Source organism: Falco naumanni, chromosome 7, assembly GCF_017639655.2.
Source record: "Falco naumanni isolate bFalNau1 chromosome 7, bFalNau1.pat, whole genome shotgun sequence".
Lineage (NCBI taxonomy): Eukaryota > Metazoa > Chordata > Aves > Falconiformes > Falconidae > Falco > Falco naumanni.
This window is the reverse complement of record NC_054060.1, coordinates 38,477,979-38,500,827: the sequence shown is the minus strand read 5'-3', so window position 1 is coordinate 38,500,827 and position 22,849 is coordinate 38,477,979. Positions and strand designations below refer to the sequence as shown.

At 39.1% G+C, this 22,849-nt stretch overlaps 2 protein-coding genes across 4 annotated transcripts in view; one reads left to right on the top strand and one right to left on the bottom strand.

Annotated features, from left to right (window-relative positions):
* Positions 1-351: 351 nt before the first annotated feature.
* Positions 352-18,674, top strand: CCNK (cyclin K). 2 transcript variants are annotated; one of them, XM_040600167.1, is made up of 11 exons: positions 352-485; positions 2,345-2,596; positions 3,594-3,675; positions 4,280-4,411; positions 5,221-5,326; positions 5,466-5,523; positions 7,875-8,044; positions 9,634-9,917; positions 13,970-14,003; positions 15,077-15,151; positions 17,345-18,674. In XM_040600167.1, the coding sequence occupies exons 2-11, from the start codon at positions 2,400-2,402 to the stop codon at positions 17,965-17,967; spliced, it is 1,761 nt and encodes a 586-aa protein (XP_040456101.1). In that variant the 5' UTR covers positions 352-485; positions 2,345-2,399; the 3' UTR covers positions 17,968-18,674. The 2 variants fall into 2 exon arrangements, with proteins under 2 accessions (XP_040456101.1, XP_040456102.1); XM_040600168.1 differs by lacking the exon at positions 15,077-15,151.
* A 96-nt stretch (positions 18,675-18,770) lies between these two features.
* Positions 18,771-22,849, bottom strand: part of CCDC85C (coiled-coil domain containing 85C) — a 116,087-nt gene continuing 112,008 nt past the window's right edge. For both annotated transcript variants that reach the window (XM_040600169.1, XM_040600170.1), the window contains one exon: positions 18,771-22,553. In XM_040600169.1, the coding sequence (XP_040456103.1) occupies positions 22,464-22,553 (90 nt within the window). In that variant the 3' untranslated portion in view covers positions 18,771-22,463. The remainder of the gene's footprint in view (positions 22,554-22,849) is intronic.

The following is a 22,849-nucleotide window of genomic DNA, read 5'->3' as shown; positions in this document are numbered from 1 at the left end:
CACCCCGCCGCCGCCATTGGCCGAACGGCGTCCAGCCGGAAGGCCCCACCCCCTCCGAGACTCATGGCAGCCAATCCCCAGCGACCACCCGTTCGCCTTCGCTACCGGCCTTAAAAACGGGCATGGCAGCTGCCCCATTAGTTGCGATTTAACCCGTGCCTACAGGTTTCTATTGGCTTCCAAGGCTTGCAATCTTCTCCTTCCGGCTTTCTGATTGGTCCGTTCCAGGCTACGAGCGCACGTCGCCCGCCTGCTTCTCAGCTCCTGCAGGAGACGGGATTGGCTGGGGGTGGGGGTTGCTGCTTCTCATTGGCCGTTAGGCCGCAGCGGCTCCGTCCTCGCGCGCTGTGCCCTTGCGACGTCGGCGTAATGACGCAGCGAGCGGCCTGGCCGGGTTCGCAGCATGGCGGCGCGCAGGGCGCGGAGGCTGCGCCGTCGTTAGAGGCCCCGCGCTCCGGTGGGGTCTCCTTTCCCACGCGTGGCCTGTGAGTGTGCCGCGGGCGCGGGGGGGCCGCGAGGCGCCAGCAGTGGGGGCTGTGGTCGCCCGCCCTCCCGGGCCTCCCGCTGAGCGAGGGCCGGGGCCTGGGGAAGAGAGGGAGAGAGCGCGCAGGCCGGGGAGGCGAGCGAGCGCCTCCCTGGGCACGGGCCGTCTTGGCTGCGGCGGGCGGCCGGGCCGCGCCTGGCAGGAGCTGGAACGCCCCCCCGCCGCTGTGGGGGCCCTGGGGTCGGGGCTGGACTCTCGGTGGGCTGCATCGCCGGAGGTAGGATGTAAAAACGCCGGGGTCCGGCTCCCGAGATCTTGTCTGTAGTTACGGGATGCACAGAAAGGCAGAAGAAAAACTTTTTATTGTTCTTTGCGGTCGTTACGGTTTGGGTTGGGATGCTCGGGATGCTTCGCTTAGGATGTTCTGGAGCTGATGATTTGTATTCCTGATGTAGTCGGAAGTGCTTTCACTGCTTATAGAAGCAAGTCTCGTCGCTTCGGGCGATTTTAGTGTTTATTGGGCTTTAAAACTCTGGACGCTGTTCAGAGTGTTAGAAAGCAAAACAACTTGTAAGAAGAATCGTAAAAGTTGTGAAAAATAACGCTGCTTTGGTTAATGTGATGGGAGTGCGTGGTCATGGCACGGTGCTCTTTTTGTTGGTTCAGGAAATAGTTTTAAGCTGCCATACACTTACTTGTGACAGCTTGGACTGGTCTGTGACCGATACCATTACGTGTGAAGGTTCTTCCTAAACCAACGTGGAACAGAGACTGTTTCCTTTATTCTGAAAAAGAGAAACTTCTTGGAGTTGGACGAGATGCTGATTGCAGGCATCGTTTTTCTGGCAGTTCATGTGATCTTTTTTCCATTTTCAGAAGGGAAACATCTGGAAAATTAACAGCTTAATTTTAAAAGTTTTAAGTTTGGGTCTTCCGGTGTTTTGCTGGGAGGAAAAATATTGCATCATATATTAATCAGTACTTGTTTATGAAGACCTTTACAGATGACTGCAGTAATTTGCGCATAGTATCTGTAGTTTATTGAATTACCGTAAGAGTAGTTTTGTGCCTGAAATAAAGGCAGCAAGGCAGTCTTCATTCTGCCTTTAAATTGAGACATGGCTGAACATCAATCATAACTCAAACACCAGAATGTTGCCTGCAGAATTTTGTGGTGTGAATATATATGGAAATGCTGGTAAACACAAGAAAGTATTACACTTTGAGCATAATCAACTGGCTCGTTTTGGGGATGATTTTAGATGCCAGCTTACCCTACGCACAGACTCACGTCAGTTGTCTTGATCTTGGTATGTGAAAGAACACACTAGTTTTGTTACTTTTTTTCTTCAAGTAGTACAAGTACAGACCATTTTACAAAGCTTTTTGGCAAGAGATTTCTGCTGTCCTACCACCCATGGATAATTGGTCTCCACCAAGTGGGTAATTAAACAAACATTTAGGCTGCCCTAAAGAATGTGTTTCCTATTTATGAACAGAAAGTTGACACCTCATCCCCCCCAGCTTTTCCAATTTTGCTGCTACCACCAATGGGTTTTCCTTATCTTGTGGACAAAGCAGGTGAAAGTTGTTCTCCTAAGAAGTAGTAGGTATTGTTGATAATGCATTCTTGACATTTCTTTATTAAACGGGTAATAGCAAAGATAACTTATGTCTCCTTCTTGAATTGAATTTGCAGTATGTGGGGAGGATAAGGGCAAGGTTAAATATTGCTTGTCTTTGAGCATGGAAAAAGTCCCAGTGGGCAAGGTTAAACACTCCTACTCTCTACTCATCTTTGAGCGGGTGTGTGGGAAGTCCCCTCCATTTATAAAGAAATCCTTTTGTATTTTCTTAAAGGTTCTGAAGTGATATCTGAAGACTTCCTTTTTGAAAACTTAAAAAGCAAGAATAAATGAAGGAGAATAAAGAAAATTCCAGCCCTTCTGTAAACTTGGCAAACCTGGACCATACAAAGCCATGTTGGTACTGGGATAAGAAAGATTTGGCACATACACCATCACAGCTAGAAGGGCTTGATCCAGCTACTGAGGCACGATACCGCAGGGAGGGGGCCAGATTCATATTTGATGTGGGAACGCGTTTAGGGCTGTATCCTTTAAACTCATGTTGTTATGAAGTGTCTTTATGAATGGGGATTTTCAGAATGAAATGTACAAGAAATGTCATGTTTAGTTAGCTGTTCAAACGTTTCTTAATCAAAAATCTTCTTGAGTTTTCTTGCCTTTTGATGTAAAGTTTTCCTACACAATTTTTATCCATTCATTGGGTAAACAAGGTTTCGGCTGAATCATTTTGGCAGTAGAGGAGTAAGTGATACAGACTTACCAATTAAGGATAACTTTTGGCAGTTATGAAACTCAGTCTTTTACTACATGAAACTATCTCAAATTTTGAATTTTTCATTCATTTTTCTACATATTTTGCCTTTGAGGCTTCTAACCTCTGCCTACCCATTCTTGTGTTTTTGGGGTTTGTTTTTCTTTGTTTTGGTTTTGTTTAGGTTGGGTTTTTCAACTTTGTATATATTAGTTCTCACCACTGTCCCACTCTCTCAAAGGCTGCCACTTAAACTTTTGCTTCCTATATTCCTATGCTTCTTTTAATCTTCTCAAGTCTCTGCTTAATAAAACCTGGTGAAGATGAAATTTTACTCTTCTCTAAGGAGAAGAGTAGGGAGCATGTCCAGATTTTATTTGCATTTGTAGGTGTGAATAGGTAGTAACTTTCTTCCACACCAGCACTTTAATATGAAGTGAAAATTGCCCTGTTCCTTCATGTACTTGCTCCTGGTTTTGACCTTTCCTGAGGCAGGTATGGTTTAACACAAGGATGACCATGCACGGATCGTCCTATAAACATGATTGGGACTTTGCACACTTCCAATAAATGCTTCAGGTATCAACTTCACCTGGGCTGAATCATAGTATTTACGAAGCCTTAAGGGGTTTTGTGGCTTTTTTTCCCTAAAGCTTCTGTTTTACTTGTAGTGTTTACTTGATGCAGCAAAATGTATCTTTTCTTTTGTGCACGTTTGATTTTAAATTTGTTTTATGCTCTGTTTGAAAGTCCTTATTCTACACCACAGACATTATGATACTCTAGCAACCGGAATAATTTATTTCCATCGGTTTTATATGTTTCATTCCTTCAAACAATTCCCAAGATATGTAAGTATTTACAATATTGATGACTTAATACAGTGATTGCACTATGCATGGACCATCAGAAATGATGATATTTTACTTGGGTACTACTGCTAGCCACAACTCTTGAGTGATGAAAAATAAGCATTTTATCTTTTAAATCGTTACAACTTAAAATACGCTGTTCTTGCTTGTTTACATATTTCTGTTTATGCTTAGAAACATATTTACATTACATTGCAGTTGTGTCTTGCTGATACTGTTCTTTAGAAAGAGTAACAGCTATAGTGCTGGCACCCCTGTACTGGCTAAAAGAAAAAAAGAAGTGTCAATACCATCTTAAAACTGCTTGACAAACAGTGCTGGACCAGGACAAACTCTGCATTGTGTTTATGACATTGAAATAAAGTTGTATAAAATGGACAGTCCTCCAGATTCTGTATTTTTCCTTTGACAAGGTAAAAGCTGAAATTAACACTATAATAAAATCAGAAATTACTATGCTCATTAAATCTTTCCTGGGAAACTTCTGCAGAACTGCTAATGGAAACTGTCAGTGCTTTTACAATGTTATACTGTATTGCGTATCTACGTGCAGACAACTTTTTGAAAGCACTTTCTTTTTTAGGTGACAGGAGCCTGCTGTCTCTTCCTAGCAGGAAAAGTTGAAGAGACACCTAAGAAATGTAAAGATATAATTAAAACAGCTCGTAGCTTGCTAAATGATGTACAGTTTGGACAGTTTGGAGATGACCCAAAGGTAAAAATAATTCATTTCATCCTACTGAACTCCAGCAGTGACACACATTCATTGGAGCACTGGCTGATTTTCAGTTACTCTACAGCAAATTATACGTTCAACATGCATTTATGTCTCTTTTGTGTAATGTGATAGGTAACTATGAAAATAATTCTTGATAACGCAAGTAGCTTTGGGAGCCTACTGGGATAATTGTTTGTATAAAAGGTTTACATTTGATTCCATGTAAATTCTGATGTTATTTTGCGTATTAAATTTAAGTACTTCCAGTCAGAGTTAGGAATGTCATCAAGCTGTAAATCATATTTGACAGTCTTAATGTTATTTTAGGAAGCAATTAATAGCAAATCTTAAGTAGGAGAACTACATCTCAAAATTACTGAGAAGTTTCCTGTTTAGAGTGTTTGACTTTGGAAAACTATGCTTCTCTCAAAATTTGCTTATTATAAGTAGCAGAAGGATGTGAAACTGTGGAGAGAAATGTGGTAAGAGCTTACCTTTTTGTTGTGATTTTGTATGTGTGGCACTTTCATGCTGTGTCTGGTTTGATTCTTTCCTCCATGGAGGAATAGGAATTTTAAACACCACATCCCCTCTCGTGACTTTAAATAAATGTGAAGTAGTAGTATCTGGGTTTAAAATAATGTTTTAAGTTAGAGAGATTTCTGTTCTCCTGGGAGACAAACCTAATCAAGCAAAAACTGACAGACATGTTTGCCTGGAGATGCTATGTAGTCATACTTTATACCAGCATAAAATATTTGTGAGTAAAAGGAATAAAATTGTGGTTACTTTGTAACATTCTCTAGGAAGAAGTGATGGTCCTTGAAAGAATCTTACTACAAACAATAAAGTTTGATTTGCAAGTGGAACATCCATACCAGTTTCTTCTCAAGTATGCCAAACAACTCAAAGGTAAAATATTACAGGATGAGCAAGTAATGCCTGTTACTAATTTTCAGCACTTAATTTACATTGAGTGCAAGAATATTCTATTCAAAACTGTTTGTCCTTCCTAATTTTATTTCTTAAAACTTTTCTGATTGCTTTTCAGGAGACAAAAATAAAATTCAAAAACTGGTTCAAATGGCATGGACATTTGTCAATGACAGGTAAGGTATTTCTAGGACACCTTTTGACAGTGAAATAATTACTACTGCATACTTCATTCTGGGATTAGATATTTCTTTGGCAGATGGTTGTTAAATGTTTTATTGATTGTGTTCCTCTGTTTTCCTTTCCATCATTACTGTGATAGTTCCACTGAGCAGGGAATCTAGGATGAGTACAGAAGTACGCCATTAAGACCTTTGCAGTTTTAGCGATAATGGTTTAGTGCTGCATTAAAAAAAGTTACTGTTTGAAAGGGCCAAACCCAGTTACAGATCTCCGGGATAGAAGCTGCTTCTTTCCCAGTCTGAGAGATGTGGCACATCCTGAGAAAAGAAGTCACTTCCCAATTCCATCATGTTGATCAGTATTTTGGGTTTTTTTAAAGCAATATTTTGGTAATAGTAAACTAGCCATTAAATTCAGCATGAAATACATTTTTTTAGGACTAGATTTACAATTTCTTGAATAATGGATTTGCAGTACAAGGGTCGCATCAATTAATAGCAGTGTGTGTAGAAGCACTTTTCATGTATAATGTGATACTGGGGAAAAAACCAAAACGAAACAACTCAATACACTTTGGTGATGTTAAGGAGGATTCTACAGAGCTGGGCAGGTTAATTCACCAAGGACAGTTAAATGTAGTTTTTAATTTCCATAGCAAACCCTTAGGAACATATGTAAGTGGCCTGAACTACTCAGAAATGCTGAATAGATTGCTTTCAGTCGTACCTACAGCAGTAGAACACAATTAAAGGAGGTGCATTTTTATTCCTATGCCTAATTTGAAGTAGGCCAGTGTGGATCAGAATTCTGTAGATGTCACCAAAACTCTCCAAATTAACTTGAGCAAAAGGTTTTTTAACATATTTACATGTCAAGAGATGTTTACTTCAGCTGCTGTCAGTCTTGGAGGTGATGATCTTACAGGTGAAACAAAAATATGGCTTGACAGTAACTGTTAAGGTTGTCATGGAAAACTTCTGTTATGTATCCATCAAACTTTGGGCACTGTTGGGAATTAGGTGGTGTTTGACAATTCAAGAAATTTTGTAATTAAAGAAAATGCACTTCAGGAAAACATTAGTATGAAGTTGGAGCAGTTGTTTTGGGTAATACCTCTTTTTCTTGAGAGGCTGTCATGTGCTTACTTAATAAGCACTATGTTAGAATTGTACTTGTTTTCTAGGATCCTGGGAAAATAATTCTGTACTTTGCACTGCAGGCCCTTAGAACAGGGGCTTTTGTCTTAACGCAGCCACAGTACACCCCGCAAGTAAATGTCATGAAAGTAATAATAAGAAATCACCATTTTAAGAGCTAGTTCTTGTGTCTTTTTGTACTGTTTACCGCTGACCTGATTCTGCCAATGTTGGAGTATCCCATTGGCCTTCAGTTACATGTAGCCCACTGGAGAGAAAATGGATTTAAACCACTGTCTAGGCTACTGTTGTGATGAATTTAAGGATATAATAATGAATTAATCAGTGAATTTGCAGAAACTTAGCTGACTAGCAGAATCTAAAAATTTCTAAGCAGATCCTATGCTACAGAATCTATGGCAGAAAAAGAAAGAAAAAAGGGAAAAGAAAAAAAGGAAAAAAAATTAATTTAAAATTAGTATCAGGAAACAGTAACTTTGATTATGACAGGAACTTTGTTAATACCAATAATAGCAGTTATTTTAGCACTAGCTTTAACAAAGGCTATTCAAAAGAGAACCTTTTACAGTTTTTACACCTATACCTAAAACTTGCATCGTGCTTGACAGATTGCTTTACAAATTCATGCTGGCTGTTCTGTGAGGTTTTTTTAGTACTTGTTTACGTTTTATTGAAAAACGTTTGGAAACTCTGAAATCCTAATGTGGGCATCAACCCCTAACTAATGTAATGCAGTGACAGCACGTTTCTGTTCCGTAGCAACAAACATGAACACTGCATTTAGTCTCACACTACAGGTGAGACTATGGTGGAATATAGCGGGCCACACTTGGAATATAGCGGGCCATACTTGGAATATGCTGTCTTTTCCTTCTTCCTCCACACCTATATAGTGTGAGGTTTTCTATTTTGAAACTCCAAACTTGATATTCTTATGTGGTATATAGCTTCGGTAGGTGTATGCCCTTTGTATTATCTGTGTAAAATTACCTTGTTTCACGATAGCAGTAGTGCAGAAACAGTTTAGATTTGTAAACTCTTTTGTTTAACAAAGCTCTTAATTAAAATTATCTCGGATGTTAGTGTGGTGCAGTTTTATGCTCTGTTAATTATAGCTGTCATAGATTAAAGTGTTGTACTTTGACGATCAGAATTACCTTCAGGGTTTGTTTTATTTTATGTTCTAGTCTCTGCACTACGCTGTCACTGCAGTGGGAACCTGAGATTATAGCTGTTGCAGTTATGTACTTAGCAGGCCGTTTGTGTAAGTTTGAAATACAGGAGTGGACATCAAAACCAATGTACAGACGATGGTGGGAGCAATTTGTCCAAGATGTTCCTGTTGATGTTCTGGAAGGTATGAATTGCATTTGCCACAAACAGCAGAATTTCCTTTAGCTGTGTGACCTAGGTCATAAGTAAATGCAGATTGCTTTCTATCTAGGTTTTAGTCAAAATAATCATGTGTAGAGTATGTAGCTCAGGTCACCTGTGCTATGCCTTAACTAAGGTTTAAATCAAACTGGCTTAGTCTGGAAGCATATTGTTATCATGATTAGCCTTCTGGTCAATATTTACTTTATGACTTGTCTAGTTTATAACGCAGTTAATTAGCTGCTAAATTATCATGGGGTGTGTTTTCTTTTTTTCAATGATTCCCTTCTCCCCAGTTTAGATAAGCAGCTCTATGAACACTGAAACTAATGGAGCCTGTTTTCCAGTGGTTTTATCATTGATGTTTGACTTCTTTTACCAGATTATGCTAGGCTCGGGTTTTTTTATGGTGTACCACAACTGAAGAACAGATTATGAGGGATGAATTCTGGTGTGTGTGTGAATTCTGATTGGGAACGAATTACAGAATATTTTTTTTTCATCAATACAGATATCTTAATACTGTTCCCATTGTGTGTATGTCTTGCTCATCTTTACCTGCTGCATGTCCTTCTGAGGGAGAGAACCCTGGGAAGCTCATAAAACAAAGCAGGAACTTCCTTGACTCTTGTGAAGAAAATTGTGTTTATGTGGCCACTAATTTGTCTTCATTACAGTTTTTACTGACTTATCTGGTACAAATGTCAAGCTAAGCATGTTTCTAGTTCCATAAATTGCTTTAGAAACCTTTTAAAAAGTGATGCTTTTAACAGTCTGGCATTAGGTTCTAAGGGATTTTTGCAAGTGAAACATGTATGTTGCTGTTCAGGTGGTTTAGTCCTTGTTGCTCTTAGAACTTCTGGGTGAATACCCTACAGTTCTGATGATTTTTAAAGTGCTTACTTGCTATGTTTCTATTACGGTGTTCTTCAGAGTTCCTTCAGTTTCAGATGGATCCTCTGCTGAATCCTTGTCAAAGAGGGCTGTAAATGGGAACCTTTCCGGTTTCTGCTGCTGCATCAGTGAATACTTGTGGAAAGAACTCATTTAGCTTTTCTAGAAAAGTTTGCCTTGAGTGCTGCTCTTGCACCTGGTTATGTTGGGCCTACATGATTTCTTACAGACCTTTAGCTCCTGATGTGTTGGAAAAAGAATTTAGGACTAGTCCTTTACTTAGTTTCCTGAAACTTTTTTGACTGGCCTAACTGGACATGTATGTTTTAACATACAATCTTTCACTCACTTTATTACTATCCAGTTTTGTAGTTATATGGTAACTTGTTTCTCCAAGCTCACAATGATGGCGTAGGTTATATTAATACCAAGACACCTTGTTCTTCTTCTGGAAGGTGTGCAAATACATCTACGTATTGTTCAGCATAGGCAGAAGAAACTAAAAAATGCAGTTGAAAAATAATCTGTTTTAAAGAAGTCAAATCTGTGGTCATTATAAGTAATATTTGCAATCACTTTTTCTGAAGTTCATGTCCAGTAAAAATCTTAGTTGATAATTCTGTATCGAATGTACACTTGTACATTATGGAGGTATAACTTTTTTTTTTTTTCCCAAAGACATCTGTCATCAGATCCTGGATCTATACTCACAGGGGAAACAGCAAATGCCTCACCATACTCCTCACCAGTTGCAGCAGCCACCATCTCTTCAATCTACACCCCAGGCACCTACGGTACAGCAATCCCAGCAATCCCAGAGTTCAGAGCAATCACAGACTCAGCAGCAAAAAGAGTCGCAACAGTCAGCACAACAGCAGCAGCAGCAACAGCAAACACAAGCACAGCAATCTAAAAAACCCTCTCCCCAGTCAAGTCCTCCTAGACAGATTAAAAGACCAGCAGTAAGTTTAACTTTAACTTGCATTTTATGTTCAAGCTGATCTGATGTCCATTTGGTTTAAAGGCTGCAGTGTGCAGAAGACTTGTGTGTGTTTTAAGAATGAGCTTGGTAATTAATTCTGTGTGGTAGGCTTCTCTCGGTTTTATGGCAAGTGTGTTGGTGTAGAATAGCCGTTATCGTTGTGGCATACCATATCCTTATTCCACATGGGGCAAAAACAGTGGAGAGACACTTAAGTTAGTATGAGCTAATAAGGTTCTAAGTGTTTGTGGTTCTGTGCTATCAAATTTTGTTGTTTTCGCTGTTAAGCAGGCTTGATTTAGGGACACAGTGCTGATGAAGACATTATTTGACTCTCTGGTCTTTGATTACAAATATAAGGGAATGGTGACGTTTGAAAGTATGTAAAAATTCTTAGAAAAAGTCTTTCAAAATAATCTACTAACAGTAGAAGCCTATAAATGCATCATACATTAAAGTCTCACTTTGTATGTATTATCACCTCATCTTTGAAAATAAGAAGGTACATTAGCAGTTGGATAATATCACAAGTACTCTCAGTACTTTTCCACAGTCATCAAGTTCAAATGAAGCTTTCAGACCTTAATCTACACTTTTTGTGGGTTTTTTTTTCACTTCTAAGTTATAAAAAAAAAAAAAAAAGTGTTAAAGTGTGGCCCAAATCTTCTTGCATGTATTTAGTAAGAGAACTGTTTTCAGAAGTAAAATCTTTGGAACAAGTCCATTTAGGAAGTAAATTCTGTACAGCTTTTACAGCTTACGCTCTAACTTGTAATTAATGCATGCCCAAACTAGAGAACAGACATCAAGGTGAAAAAAAAAACAACACCCAACCCCAAGAAAACAAAAACCCAGGAAGAAGCAACAGATGATAGTATGAAACTGCATTGGAATAGTGCAGCATCTTCACGATAGCAGCTTCCTAGAAAAGAGAGAGATGTAACTCTGTAAAACCTTGGTCTTGTCATTGCAAGATACGGCCTACTGCTAGAGGAAAAAAATCTCCCCTGAAACATACAGTTTTTGCACTGAACTTTTGAGTTGTTCTGGATAAAAAGCTGATAAAATGAGTTTGTTAGCTTGAAAATTGGGAGAGCTCTTTTTAGGTAGTATGTATTTCTTTTCATACTTTTTCTACCATCAGCACAAATTCTGCTTGACTAGTCAGATCTGTAGGGTAGGGGACTGTTTCCCTATTTTTATTCAACAGAAATGCCTGGGACAGTTTGGCACATCAGAAACTATAAATAACAATTTGGATTTTTCTGTGTGTGTCCATTTAATTGTAAGTTGTTGTAAATGCTTGTTCTTTCATGTAAAGGCTCTACCTCTGCAGTACTACTGATTTCAGCCCATCCCATGTGTTAATGAAGTACCTCATTTTATATATATATATATTTATATATAACAAAAAAAGTTATACCTTTTGGATGAATACTGTCAGTTGTTCTTTAAAAATTGCCTGTGGTCAAGCCATCAGAGCAACTTACCTTTTCTTGAAATTAAGTTTGAGGTCCATCACCTACTAATTAAGGAATTGAATAGTACAGCTAAGAAGGTAAGTCCTGGTATACTGCAGGCATCCAGAACAAATACAAATCAGAGTGACTCATCAGGAGTTTTGTAGAACAGCACAAACAGCATAGATTTGAGGAAAGCAAATGTGTCGAGCTGAAGTCATTCTTTCTCCAGAAAGCAGTCTTGGAGAACAATATGTATGGTGTTTGAAAGATATACTTGGTGCTTCTAAAATGTTCTACAGCGAGATCTACTGTAAGTAAACCTTACGTAAAATGTTTGCCGCCTTCTATAAATAGGTCTTTGCATGGCTTCCCCTTTGGTTTGTACAGAAGATAAATACACTTTGTTCCTGAAGGCCAGATTTTCCAGTTACATGAACTTTTATAACTCCATTACCTTCTACTGTGCCAAGATACTTTCAAGCAGCTGAGGGATTGGCCCATGACGTAGAGACCCATACCAGATATCTAAAGCATCTGCACATCCTCTGCATCACTAGTGGTGAACAGCACTTGAACGTTCAGTTGACTTCACTAAAAATACACTGGTGAATCGTTAAATGTAAATGTAATGTAAATGTAAATAGTAGATTTAATTTGATTAAACTACAGATTGTTAGTGGGAACGATTTTAACGCATATGAAAACAGCACTGAAAGAATAGTTCCACTGTAGTATGGATTGAGCTTATTATGAAAGTATTAAATAACAATAGGTCTACTAATAAATAATGTTGACCCTGGGATGTCATGGCTGGAGCAATACAAACTACAATGCAGTAGAAGGACCATAAAAACCCTCATCTTTCAGCAGCTGCCATTATTAGAGAAGTGATTTAAATTTATATACGCTTTGGTTTTGCTGCTTCTTGGTATTTTTTTTCCCCCTTTAGCATAAATACAGCTTAAACTGTTGCTTGTTTGACCTATTTGGCTCCAGTTGCTATTTCTGTTCTAATGGTCTACCTCAACGTTATTTTCTGAATGTCGCTCCATGTCAACAAATGCACAACAATTGAACTGCTTGCCACTTGAAGTGATCAACTGACTTCATGGAATGAGTGATTTTTTGGAAATGTTGCAATAAGTAGTGGAGACTTGCTTCTGTTTGGAAGTGTGGGGAGATCTGATGTTTGCATGCAGTTTTACAGGCAAGGAATTTAGTGCTAGAAAATTGAGAAAAGACCGCCCAAGTAAAATGAAGGCAGCAGATGAGTCTGTGAGAGTTACCAAGAAAAGTATGTATGTTTGGAATGGGAAGATAAAGATTGTCCTTAAAAAGCAGGAAAGCAGCCAGAAGGTGGCTGGAGATTAATTGAAATGGGTATCAAAAGAATGTAAGAATGGGGTAGCCTCATGCAGGCCTTGGGTACCTTTGTATTGACAGCAAAAATCTTGAGAATACCCATCAGAATTAAGGAAAATACATTGTTCAAGTTGGAGTGAAATGTATGTCCATTCTTGTGTGGAAAGTGAAGTGATAGGAACTGAGCAACAGTTTGTGAGGATAAAGCCATTAGAGGTAAATAGTCCCTTAAAAACAAACTCTTTCATTCAAAAGACAGAGAAGCTGTGCACAGTACCCCTCTGACTTTTATCATTAATTTTAAATACATTTGTAACTAAGCTTTTTGTACTTAAAATTTCAGTTAGGTTTTCTGCTTTTCTCAGAGACCATCCACTAGCAACCTCAGTTGGACTAAGTAAACCGGAAAGATTTTTCTTACTCCCTTGTCTGTGATTCTTAAAAACCCCACCAAACACCACAAAACAACAACAATAAAAAAACCCAACAACCAAAAACTGGTGATTGGAAGAGTGGTGTGAGGTTTTGTGGTTTTGTTTTGTGTGCATGAATTTATTTTTTTTCTGGTGTAACATTTGGCTTTTATACAGTGCTTTCCATCTGAAGGCTTCTGAAATGTTTTACACTGAGCAACACTTTCACTGCCCTCCTGTCCTGGTAAATAAAGCATAAAGGACTGAAGTGATTTTGGCAAAGGTTGAATGACAGGACAAAGCAGAATTAGGAACAGAGGCCAAGTCTCTTGCTTTCAGTTCAGTGAGCAGTGTACTGGACCATGACGTATGTGCAGTGGATGATAAATAAATTAAACAAGATGTAGTACTCAACAGTGAGAACAGCAGGAAATGCTGGATCTAAAATAGCTGCTATTTTTTCAGTCCTTTCATTCTGCCAGTTAAGCTGGGCTTTCCCAATGTGATTTGACTTTGTTCAGTGTTTGTGTTGCATCTGTCTAAAGAGATGGGACATTTGTAGCCTCCTAATAAAAATATAGGAACTAGGAATGAATAAACGGTTTATTCTGCCTCCTTTTAGGGGAGGGAGGAGGAAACTGGTTCCGAGTTGGAAACTGGTTTTGATTTAGTCAGATCTGTACAAAAGCTCTTCAGCAGGCTGTAAGTTGTTTCCCATGTGTCTCGCTTGTTACCATTTTAAAATGCTTTGTATTTCACAATGGTCTTAATTCTCCTTTCTTTTTTTTAAACAGGCTGTATCTCCAAAAGAAGAAACGAAGACAACAGGTAAATGTTAATATCATACTGCTTTCATTTTACTGTTTTGAGCAAAAAAAGTAATCTGCTGACGTGCACTTAGCTTGTTTGTTTACAGGCTTGGCGGTTGTAACCTATTTTGATCCTAATAATGTGTCTTTAAATATATACTGTAACTATTTTTAAAATGTTTTGAACTGCAAAACTTGAGAAAATGGAGTACAACTGTGCTCTAAGAGTCCCTTAAATACAGTCTGTTCAGTAGAAGTCAACTACTAAACAACTACTCAACTCTCAGTGTGTAAGTCCGTGCGTCATTTGGAGTAGTTCTTCAGCAAGCTGTGGGACCTTGCAGTGACTGAAGGTACTATGTCATGAAAAGCTGCACTAACATTAAGTCTGTTGGTGAACATTTGTAATCAGTTGTTGGCATGGCTGTGAGTGAAGGGCATTTTGTGTAAATATATAGTCTGCCTTAAGAAATGCTACACTGCAGTGATCACATCTAGTTCTTTTCATTTGTTTGGTTGGTTGTTTTTTGGTTTGTTTGTTTTTTTTTCCCCCCTTCATTTTGCTCTTTTGGAACAATGTATTTTAAGATAGCAAGGATGTGATTCTGCAACCTTTCCCAAGTAAGTCTGGCACTTCTCACTCTCTGGCTCTGCAGATAGATTCCAGAGAGCCGTCTCTTCTCCCTCCTCTCTCCTGTGCAGTTGCCATTCTGTTTGATTTCTGGACACACATTCCCCTAGCAGAGCATAGTTCAACTTGTTTTAACTATCTACGTTAGAATTTTGTGTTAGAAAATGTACATGTGCTCATCTACACTTATATACTGTTACCAGGACAATTGTATCTAGTTAAAAAATACATAGCTTGAACTTCTAGCCTTGTGTTCTTTTGGAAGACTTGTGATATTTGATGTCACTTTATACAAAGATTTGATTTTAGTTTTCTTTATTAAACATATCTAGTATATAGGATTTCCACTGTACTTTTGCATAGTGTAATATGATATGATAATGATTAGCATGAGACCAGAGTTGGAATTTGGAAAATATTGCAGAGCAATAGCCAATTAGGAACTTGTAAATGTGTTTTAGAACCACCACCACCATCTAAAATTCCTAAAATTGAAACATCACATCCACCAATACCTCCTGCACATCCACCTCCAGGTAAGCTTTTATTTTCTTAAGCACACTTACTCTTGCTGTTAATTGCCTTGCTTTACTTGCAGATGTTGGTAATGGTCTGGGGGCAGGGGTTGTTGCCTTGAGTAATTAACTTGGCAGGTAAAAGCGTTAGGTAGATAAGCTCTAGAGGGAATTTCATCTTGGTAGCACAGGCTTTTCCAGACAGAAGCAAAAAACTTATGATGGAAACAAGACTCCCTAGGTGGACAAAGGCAAAACCAAGTTGTGACTGTTAAAGGCCCAGAAGATTAAAACTGTCACCAGCAGGCAAAAAGGGACTTACGTTTTCAAAAGGATGGCAGATGTCATATTGTATTACTAGAGCAGCTTCCAGTTGTCTTACAGAAGTCCTTCATGTTGCACCTTTAGTATAGAAACTCTACAGGTGTGTAACTTCTGAACAGTTAGGGGGATACTTTCTTTGCTGTGTCCCAGAAGAGGACTTTCAGCACTGCACACATGCCTTATGTTTGCAAAATAAAACTGTACTGTTGTAAAAATGTGCTTCCAGCACCTTGATGCATTAGCTGTCCTTCCAGTGACCCTTAAATACGACATCAATGTTTTATAGAGCATGGTCTATAATGTAACTGTAACATGACAGCTTCTAACAGGGAGCTACAAGGGAGAAAAACAGTGCTCTGAAATATAGTAGGGCTGGTTTTCCCATTTGTTAAAATCATTTAAGAATGAAGGGGTTCTTCTAAATACCATGTTCGTTATTCCTCCTGTTGTTAAATCTTGAATGCACATCTTGCATCCAGAATGATTCTGAAAATGAGTAAATGGGGAAATAATTGCCTCCTATAATTGAAGAGCTGGAAGTCATTGAAATCATGGGTACCACAGCCAGCACACCACCTTGCATGATCTAATTAAGTAGCTGTCTTAGGGGACAATTTTGCTGTTAAAATTATGACTGCATAGGTAAGGCAATTCCTGTTTAGGCAGGTAAAAATTTGTTCCCCTTGTTTTCTAAAATTTTCCTCTTAACGTTTGTTTATACAAGCAATCATTGGATAAGTACTGAAAATTTGCAAGAACAGTCTTTAGAGACCGAATTTTCCCTCAGAGCCCCAAAGACAAAAATCAGATGAAAACGAAGAATGTTTATTGACCAGATGAACAGAAGTACTAGAAGGTGGATTTATCTCAAATTCTGTTTAGCACTGTCAGTTTGGTTGTTGCATGTCACTGGAAATGAGTGCCCTCTATCTGCTTCTAAATAACTTTAAGAACAATACACAATGTTTTAGACGTTTATATATACAAGCAAGATGGATGTCAAGATGCCCCAAACATTTTTGTTGGGCATTTTAATACTGACTGTATGACCATACAGAGATGTTGCCATTAGGTCAGTCTTCTTACTGTGGTATTCCTTAATTTATAATGTCTACGTAAGAGGGGAAAAAAAAAATTCAGATTCTTATTTAAAGAGGGGACAGCTTAAAGCACGTTCTTCCCAGAAATGGCTAAGTATAATATTCTGTAAAATTCTGGCCTTTCATTTAACTTCCCCAGACTGCCAGGTACTGAGTTCCCTGAAACTAACTGGTGGAGCAAAGCTCATCAGATTTCATGTCTCGAGCAATCTATCGTACTTTCTTATTTACCCTCTGGTTTTCTTTTTTCTTTCTTTTGGTAAAGAGGTTTAGAACTGACTGTTCAGGATTTGACACTTTGGCTTGTATCCTCAAATAGTATTTCCCAACATGGGAGGCAGATGAAACGCAGAGGGCAATCCCAGCCGCCTCCTGGATTATGAAAGAGGTAGAAAGGAGGCCTGGACTAAAGAATATATTGAAGCACTGGTCAAGTGGGTTTTGGTATCTTGGGTCCCATGACTTTTTAAATCTGCTAGTTGTGATTTTGTCCATCCGGTCTGTTAATTTCTGCAGTTTGTAGAACAATACTTAGATTATAAGAAAACAGTAATAAGAAAGGAAGATGTATTTGACTTTTAGAGTGGGAAAAGCTGACGTCGGAGCTTTGTTAGGCAGCTTAGTTATTATCTAGTGACATAAGAAAGTCTGACTGGATACCATATGGCATATAGAGACTTAGAGAATTGAGTCCTCTTTTGATATGTTAACTGGAGGAAAAAATTAAAGTATTCAGAAGCTGTTACTGCCACTGTCCTTCAAAAAAAATAAATGCCATTTTCTTTTCCAGAGCGCAAGCCTCCTTTGACAACTGCCGTTTCAATGGGAGAAGCAGAGCAATCTACTACTGTGGACTCAGTAGATATGCCAAAGGTCCAGATTCCTCCCCCTGCTCATCCTGCCCCAGTACATCAACCTCCACCCCTGCCACATCGTCCCCCGCCCCCACCCCCCACCAGTTATATTACAGGGATGTCTACTACAAATTCTTACATGTCAGGGGAAGGTTATCAAAGTCTTCAGTCAATGATGAAAACGGAAGGACCAACTTACGGAGCTTTACCACCGGCCTACGGACCACCAACTCATCTACCATATCATCCTCATGTCTATCCTCCCAACCCTCCACCACCAGTTCCACCTCCACCCCCTACTTCATTTCCTCCACCCAATATTCCACCTCCTACTCCTGGATATCCTCCTCCACCTACATACAACCCTAATTTCCCACCTCCAAGATTGCCTCCAACTCACGCAGTACCACCTCATCCGCCTCCAGGGCTGGGAATGCCACCAGCTAGTTACCCCCCACCTACTGTTCCCCCAGGTGGACAGCCACCTGTACCACCTCCAATTCCACCACCTGGTATGCCACCTGTAGCAGGACTTGGACGTGCTACGTGGATGAGATAGCATGAGGTAATTTGCACGATATCCCTTTATGTTGACTAGGCAGGAGTAGCTGGCCAAAACCTACATTGTAAAGATGAAGAGGAGGGTAATTTGTATAATTTAGATGAAGAAATGAGAAGGTGAAATGAAAATTTAGCTTATCTGTTTGCAGTATTGTTTATGGTGAGTTATAGGCTTCTAGATTTTAATCAGCTTTGCAGTATCTATTCTAACGTTATACATTTGACTTAAGTTTATTAATTGTCTTGAGTTATTCCAGCACTGGATTACTTTGTACTAGCAAAACCAGCCATATTGGCTCAATTATGTCAGTAAGAAGAAAATTCCCTTCTAGAAAGCAGTGCCTATTTTTGAGTATAAAAACAGCCAGATATCATGAAATTTGATCTACAATAAGAAATTTGATTTTGAATAATAATTAAAACAACACTATGTCAAGCATAAAAGCTACTTTATTTAAGAGAGATTCTGAACGCTAGCTGACTGGAATAATACTGAGGTGTTTGCCTTGCTGATATTTTTGGTTTGGAATGTACTGGTATCTTTAGAGTATTGTATGTTTACACCTATTTGCAAATTGCTGTACATAATATATATATTTTCTAAGTGTGAAAGTCTGAATGTAACAACCTACTGTGATGTACATCCTGGTTATAAATGGGACTACTTCATTCACATCTACCCAAATAAAATTGGTTCTGAATTTAGTGGGCTTCCAGGTTTTTCTTAGTCGTTCAGAATTTGTAACTATGGTACTTACTGCAAGATATTTCAGCACTGGTCTCCCAAATCTTACTCATCAGTTTTATTTAAAAAGAAGGTATTTTATTTTTTTCAACTAGAAGTATACACTATCACAATCAATCTCTTACTTCATTTTTACTAAAATATTTCAAATGAATGTTTTACACACATTATCAAAAAAATCTGTACTATTACTTTCCCTCCCCCAAAAAGCCAGAGTGGTTCAATAATAGGTAAAAACGCGTGCTAAGTTCTAAAGAATTTTGCTATATACACAACAGCAGGTGCTAACTTTTCCAGTTCTTTGTAAATCATATACAGAAAATATAGCAGGGCTGTAAGATCACAGGTTTAACAGAAATCAAACTTTAAACTGATTTCTAAAGCAGCACAAATAGACTTTTCCCCACATTATGAAAAATATACAATTTTATCACTTTACAGTCATGCACTTTGAAAAAGATCAGTAGTACTCTTCCCCCACAGTTTCTAAAAAGATAAAAGGTCACTTTAACACTGATTTCTTCTCATATCTAATATTTGGATAAAAATGTGCCATTCTCAGACAAGGTTGTGCTCAGCAGTCTTACCACGGTGTGAAGAGCCAACTGAAGCTGGTTATACCGCTGCATTCCAGAAACTGTTACGGGAACGCCGCTCACTTCAGTCACTCCCAACAAAAGTCAAGGATGTGATTTTACTTCCCTTAAGCAAGCAAAGTCCATTTGTAAACAGTGGATGCTTTCTTTGCCAGAGGATTGCAGAGCCCAGGGCTTTAATCTTGAGGAAATTAACGCGCCCCAAATATATCAGTTCAATGGCTGCTATTTCAAGGGATGCTCCCCTTCCACTGTACAAAGCTCCTCAGGTAGTTTTCACTGAAGGCTCAGCACATAGGTAAGTGACTTTAAGTAAGCATATAAAACATCTTTTTAGACAACTGAAAATGGAGCACCCAAGTAATCCTGTAAAGCCATTGAGCGTCATTTCACCCCAGGAAGTCACTTCATAGTTCAAATGGAGCTAAGTATGAAGAGCAGCAAGCCTAAACCCCCCGGGACAGTAACACCCCAACATACAGCACTGTCATGTTCTTATGCAAAATTGATGTTGCACATATTACACTGAAGATTAATGTTGCCAAATAGGATCTTAAAAAAAAGAAAAAAAAGGAAAGAAAAAAAAAGGGTGGGGTGGGGTGGGGGTGGGATATACCCTAACACTGTAAAGATTGTTCAGCTGAACTACTGGCTACCCTGTAAAACTGGCTCTATTAGGAGTTGCAGCACTAATGGACCCCAACTGCAGCATCTTTCCCTCGTAGGTGAGATCTGCAGGTGGAACAAAAGAAGCTTTGCTTGAAATCATTGAATAGATTATGAGAGAGATTTGATAGCAGGGAGTATTTGAATGAGAATTACATAGCTGGGTGACTAGTAATCTGATTAGTATAGCTCTTGTCTTGTTGAGAGGACCTGCTAGTCTAATATACTCCTAAAATAGCAAGCATATCATCAACACAATTAACTCTCTACACTGCTGGCAACATTTGCGTTGCGTTAGTTAAAATTCACTGACGTAAATTAACCTTGTTCCCAATATGCTTAAATTCTCTGCTTAATCCAGCGATTAGATGCCACCAAAATTAAAATGGGCTTTCAAGCAGATAGATTAAAGTAAACCTCTGTTCAACATTACATGTTAAGGAAGAACGGTGCCTCTGCTTTACATCACCCTTTCTGGTACGAAAATCTCAAGGTATAAATTGTACAGGAGGAAGACAAGTGATCAATGGTGACTAGAAACTGCAGGTCAAAACAAAAAGCGAAGAGGAAGAAATCCAGATTCCTCTAACGATGCCATATTTTAAAGGTGACAGACCCTAGAATGGATTTTTCCAGGCTCCACAGGGTTAGGTTTTAGCTAGCTCAGTGTCTACTGCCTCCAGCAGCAGAAAGAAACAAACCATTGGTGAATGTGTGAGTGAGAGTATGCACCTGTGTTTTGGGAGGGGATCTTGTTTGTTTTTTCAGAATAACCGTCTCATCTGGAGCGTTACATTGTTACTTCTGCAGGCAATAAGGAAGTCGTGCTTACTCTGACTGGTTACTATGTATTTTGTTTGTATTCCTCCTCTTTTTTTTTTTTTTTTTTTGCTGGTTACAGATTTTGGCTCTGACACTGCAAATTCTTCACCCGGGCAGCTGGTTTATTGTATACCATGGGACCAATTACCTTTCATAACTTGCAGCATGGGCTCCCTGGTATTTTATCAGTGCTCCTTGTTAATATAATACCACAAGTCAAGAGCTCAACCTGTCCAGCTAATTCAGCTGTCTGTAGCTGTGACTGACTCTTACGGAGAATAAAAAGAAAGTGATGGTGTATGAGGTCATTAAATCTTCAAACTAATCACTAGAATCAATGCAACTTTTGAAGAGGAGGCTTTGATCTTTTCACATGCCTGTCTCTAAAATTATTTTACACCGATGAGATAATAACCAAGTCCTGCTTCCTTGGACTACTGGGAAAGAACATCTACCAAAATACAGGGACAGCTGCTGTGACATCTTGGAAAAGAAGGGGGTCAAATTCTTACCACTATACAAGCAGCTACTCCACAATAGCAGAATATAAGTCCCATTGTTTTATATACAACCTTTTGAAGAAGAAAAAACCCACTTGTTTTGGTTCATTAACAAAAATAAAGCTTGAATGGCAGGAAGTAGTCTCACCTGACAGCCCGTGTTTATGTTTTTATTCAGCTCTGCAAGGTGGTGGTTTGATTACCTTACACAGGAACCAGTATAGGTGAGGGATCCAGCAAGAACATTAAAAAAAACCAAAAACAAATCTTCCTTATGTGAAAGATGAGCTGCTCTCCAAGATCCTGTGAAAGCCATAAGCACTGTTAGGATGGCAGTTTCTGCTCAATTAGTTTGTAATAAAAGCTTTACAGGAAAAGTGTTGCCATTATTTGTAGGCAATACTGGCGTGTGGCTACGTGACTGCATTCACATTAGGACTGCAGAAATCTTGTGTCATTTGTTCATGAAAAACAGTTCATTAACAGCTGATACGGAGTCTCAAGCCTTTCCGTACGCTTGTGTGAGGAGCACCGCTGTACAACGTAGAGCGGTACAAGTGGTTTTAGCTTGCCACTCAAAATTTTACACAGCGCCTCGTGAAAACAGTTGCATGTCATTCTTCAAAATAAGGACCTCCAAAATGAGTGTGAGCGGCTCAGGAGCTTGGCAGGCAGTTAGGCCAATGAACTCAAGTTGCGTTTTCCTTGGAAGGTGCTGCCTGGAGCCACTAACCCAGCTGTAAATCACTGAGAAGCAGGTGGACAGGAGTGATAAAAACTGTGACTTCTCTGCAAGTTAAGGGTTCTTCTTGTTCCTCTTAGAAATTCTCTTGAGTTGGTTAATTCTACAAACAGACCATTACAACAAAGCAGGTTTGAACTACAATACAAATGATGCAAGTCTGGCATTATTGGATGGTTACCCACTGAACAGTAGTTCCAGAGCACCACAGCCTGGAAATCAGGCCTTTAGCTGCCGTATTTACACTATTGTTACAAAAAAAGCAGGGGAAAATAAAAAAATAAAAAAAAAGAAGGAAAAAAAAAAGGGAAACCCTGAAAAAACCTCAACCCCAACTACCCAAGAACAGGCAGTTAGAAATGCTGAGCTCTGCCTCTTTAGTCTTCACAGAATTGACCCCTTCCAGTCTTCAGGACGGTGTTCCTACAAGGGACCCTTGAACTGGTTTCCTGACAGATGTTGCCTGATGGAGGGTTTGGAGCTCGCAGCATCACCTAGCTTTCGCCAGACAACCTGTAAGAAAAAAAAAAAAAAAAGTGGCGGGGGAGAGAAAGGCAGGAATTAAACCAACCCCAAAGCCTCTGACGAGTTGCAGTGCTTTCACAGTAGCATGCTGCCTGAAAGCGGAATGAGCCGTTCCCTAGCGCTGGGCTGTAATTCTGAGCAGAGCCACTGGATGGCACCTGTGCACCAGTTTCCAAGGAGAAAACCATTGATGCATTTTTCTAATTAGTCCCTCTTGAAATTAGAATCATTTTTGCCTGGGGTAATAGTATAAAACAAATACACTAGGTTCGAATTTAAGTTCA

What these genes read in the sequence shown, in the direction of transcription:
- CCNK (XM_040600167.1), top strand. Translation starts at nt 2,400, where the DNA reads ATGAAGGAGAATAAAGAAAATTCCAGCCCTTCTGTAAACTTGGCAAAC. An exon ending in GTGGGAACGCGTTTAGGGCT is followed by an intron (nt 2,597 to 3,593) that starts GTATCCTTTAAA and finishes TCTACACCACAG; the next exon opens with ACATTATGATACTCTAGCAA. An exon ending in TGGACATTTGTCAATGACAG is followed by an intron (nt 5,524 to 7,874) that starts GTAAGGTATTTC and finishes TTTATGTTCTAG; the next exon opens with TCTCTGCACTACGCTGTCAC.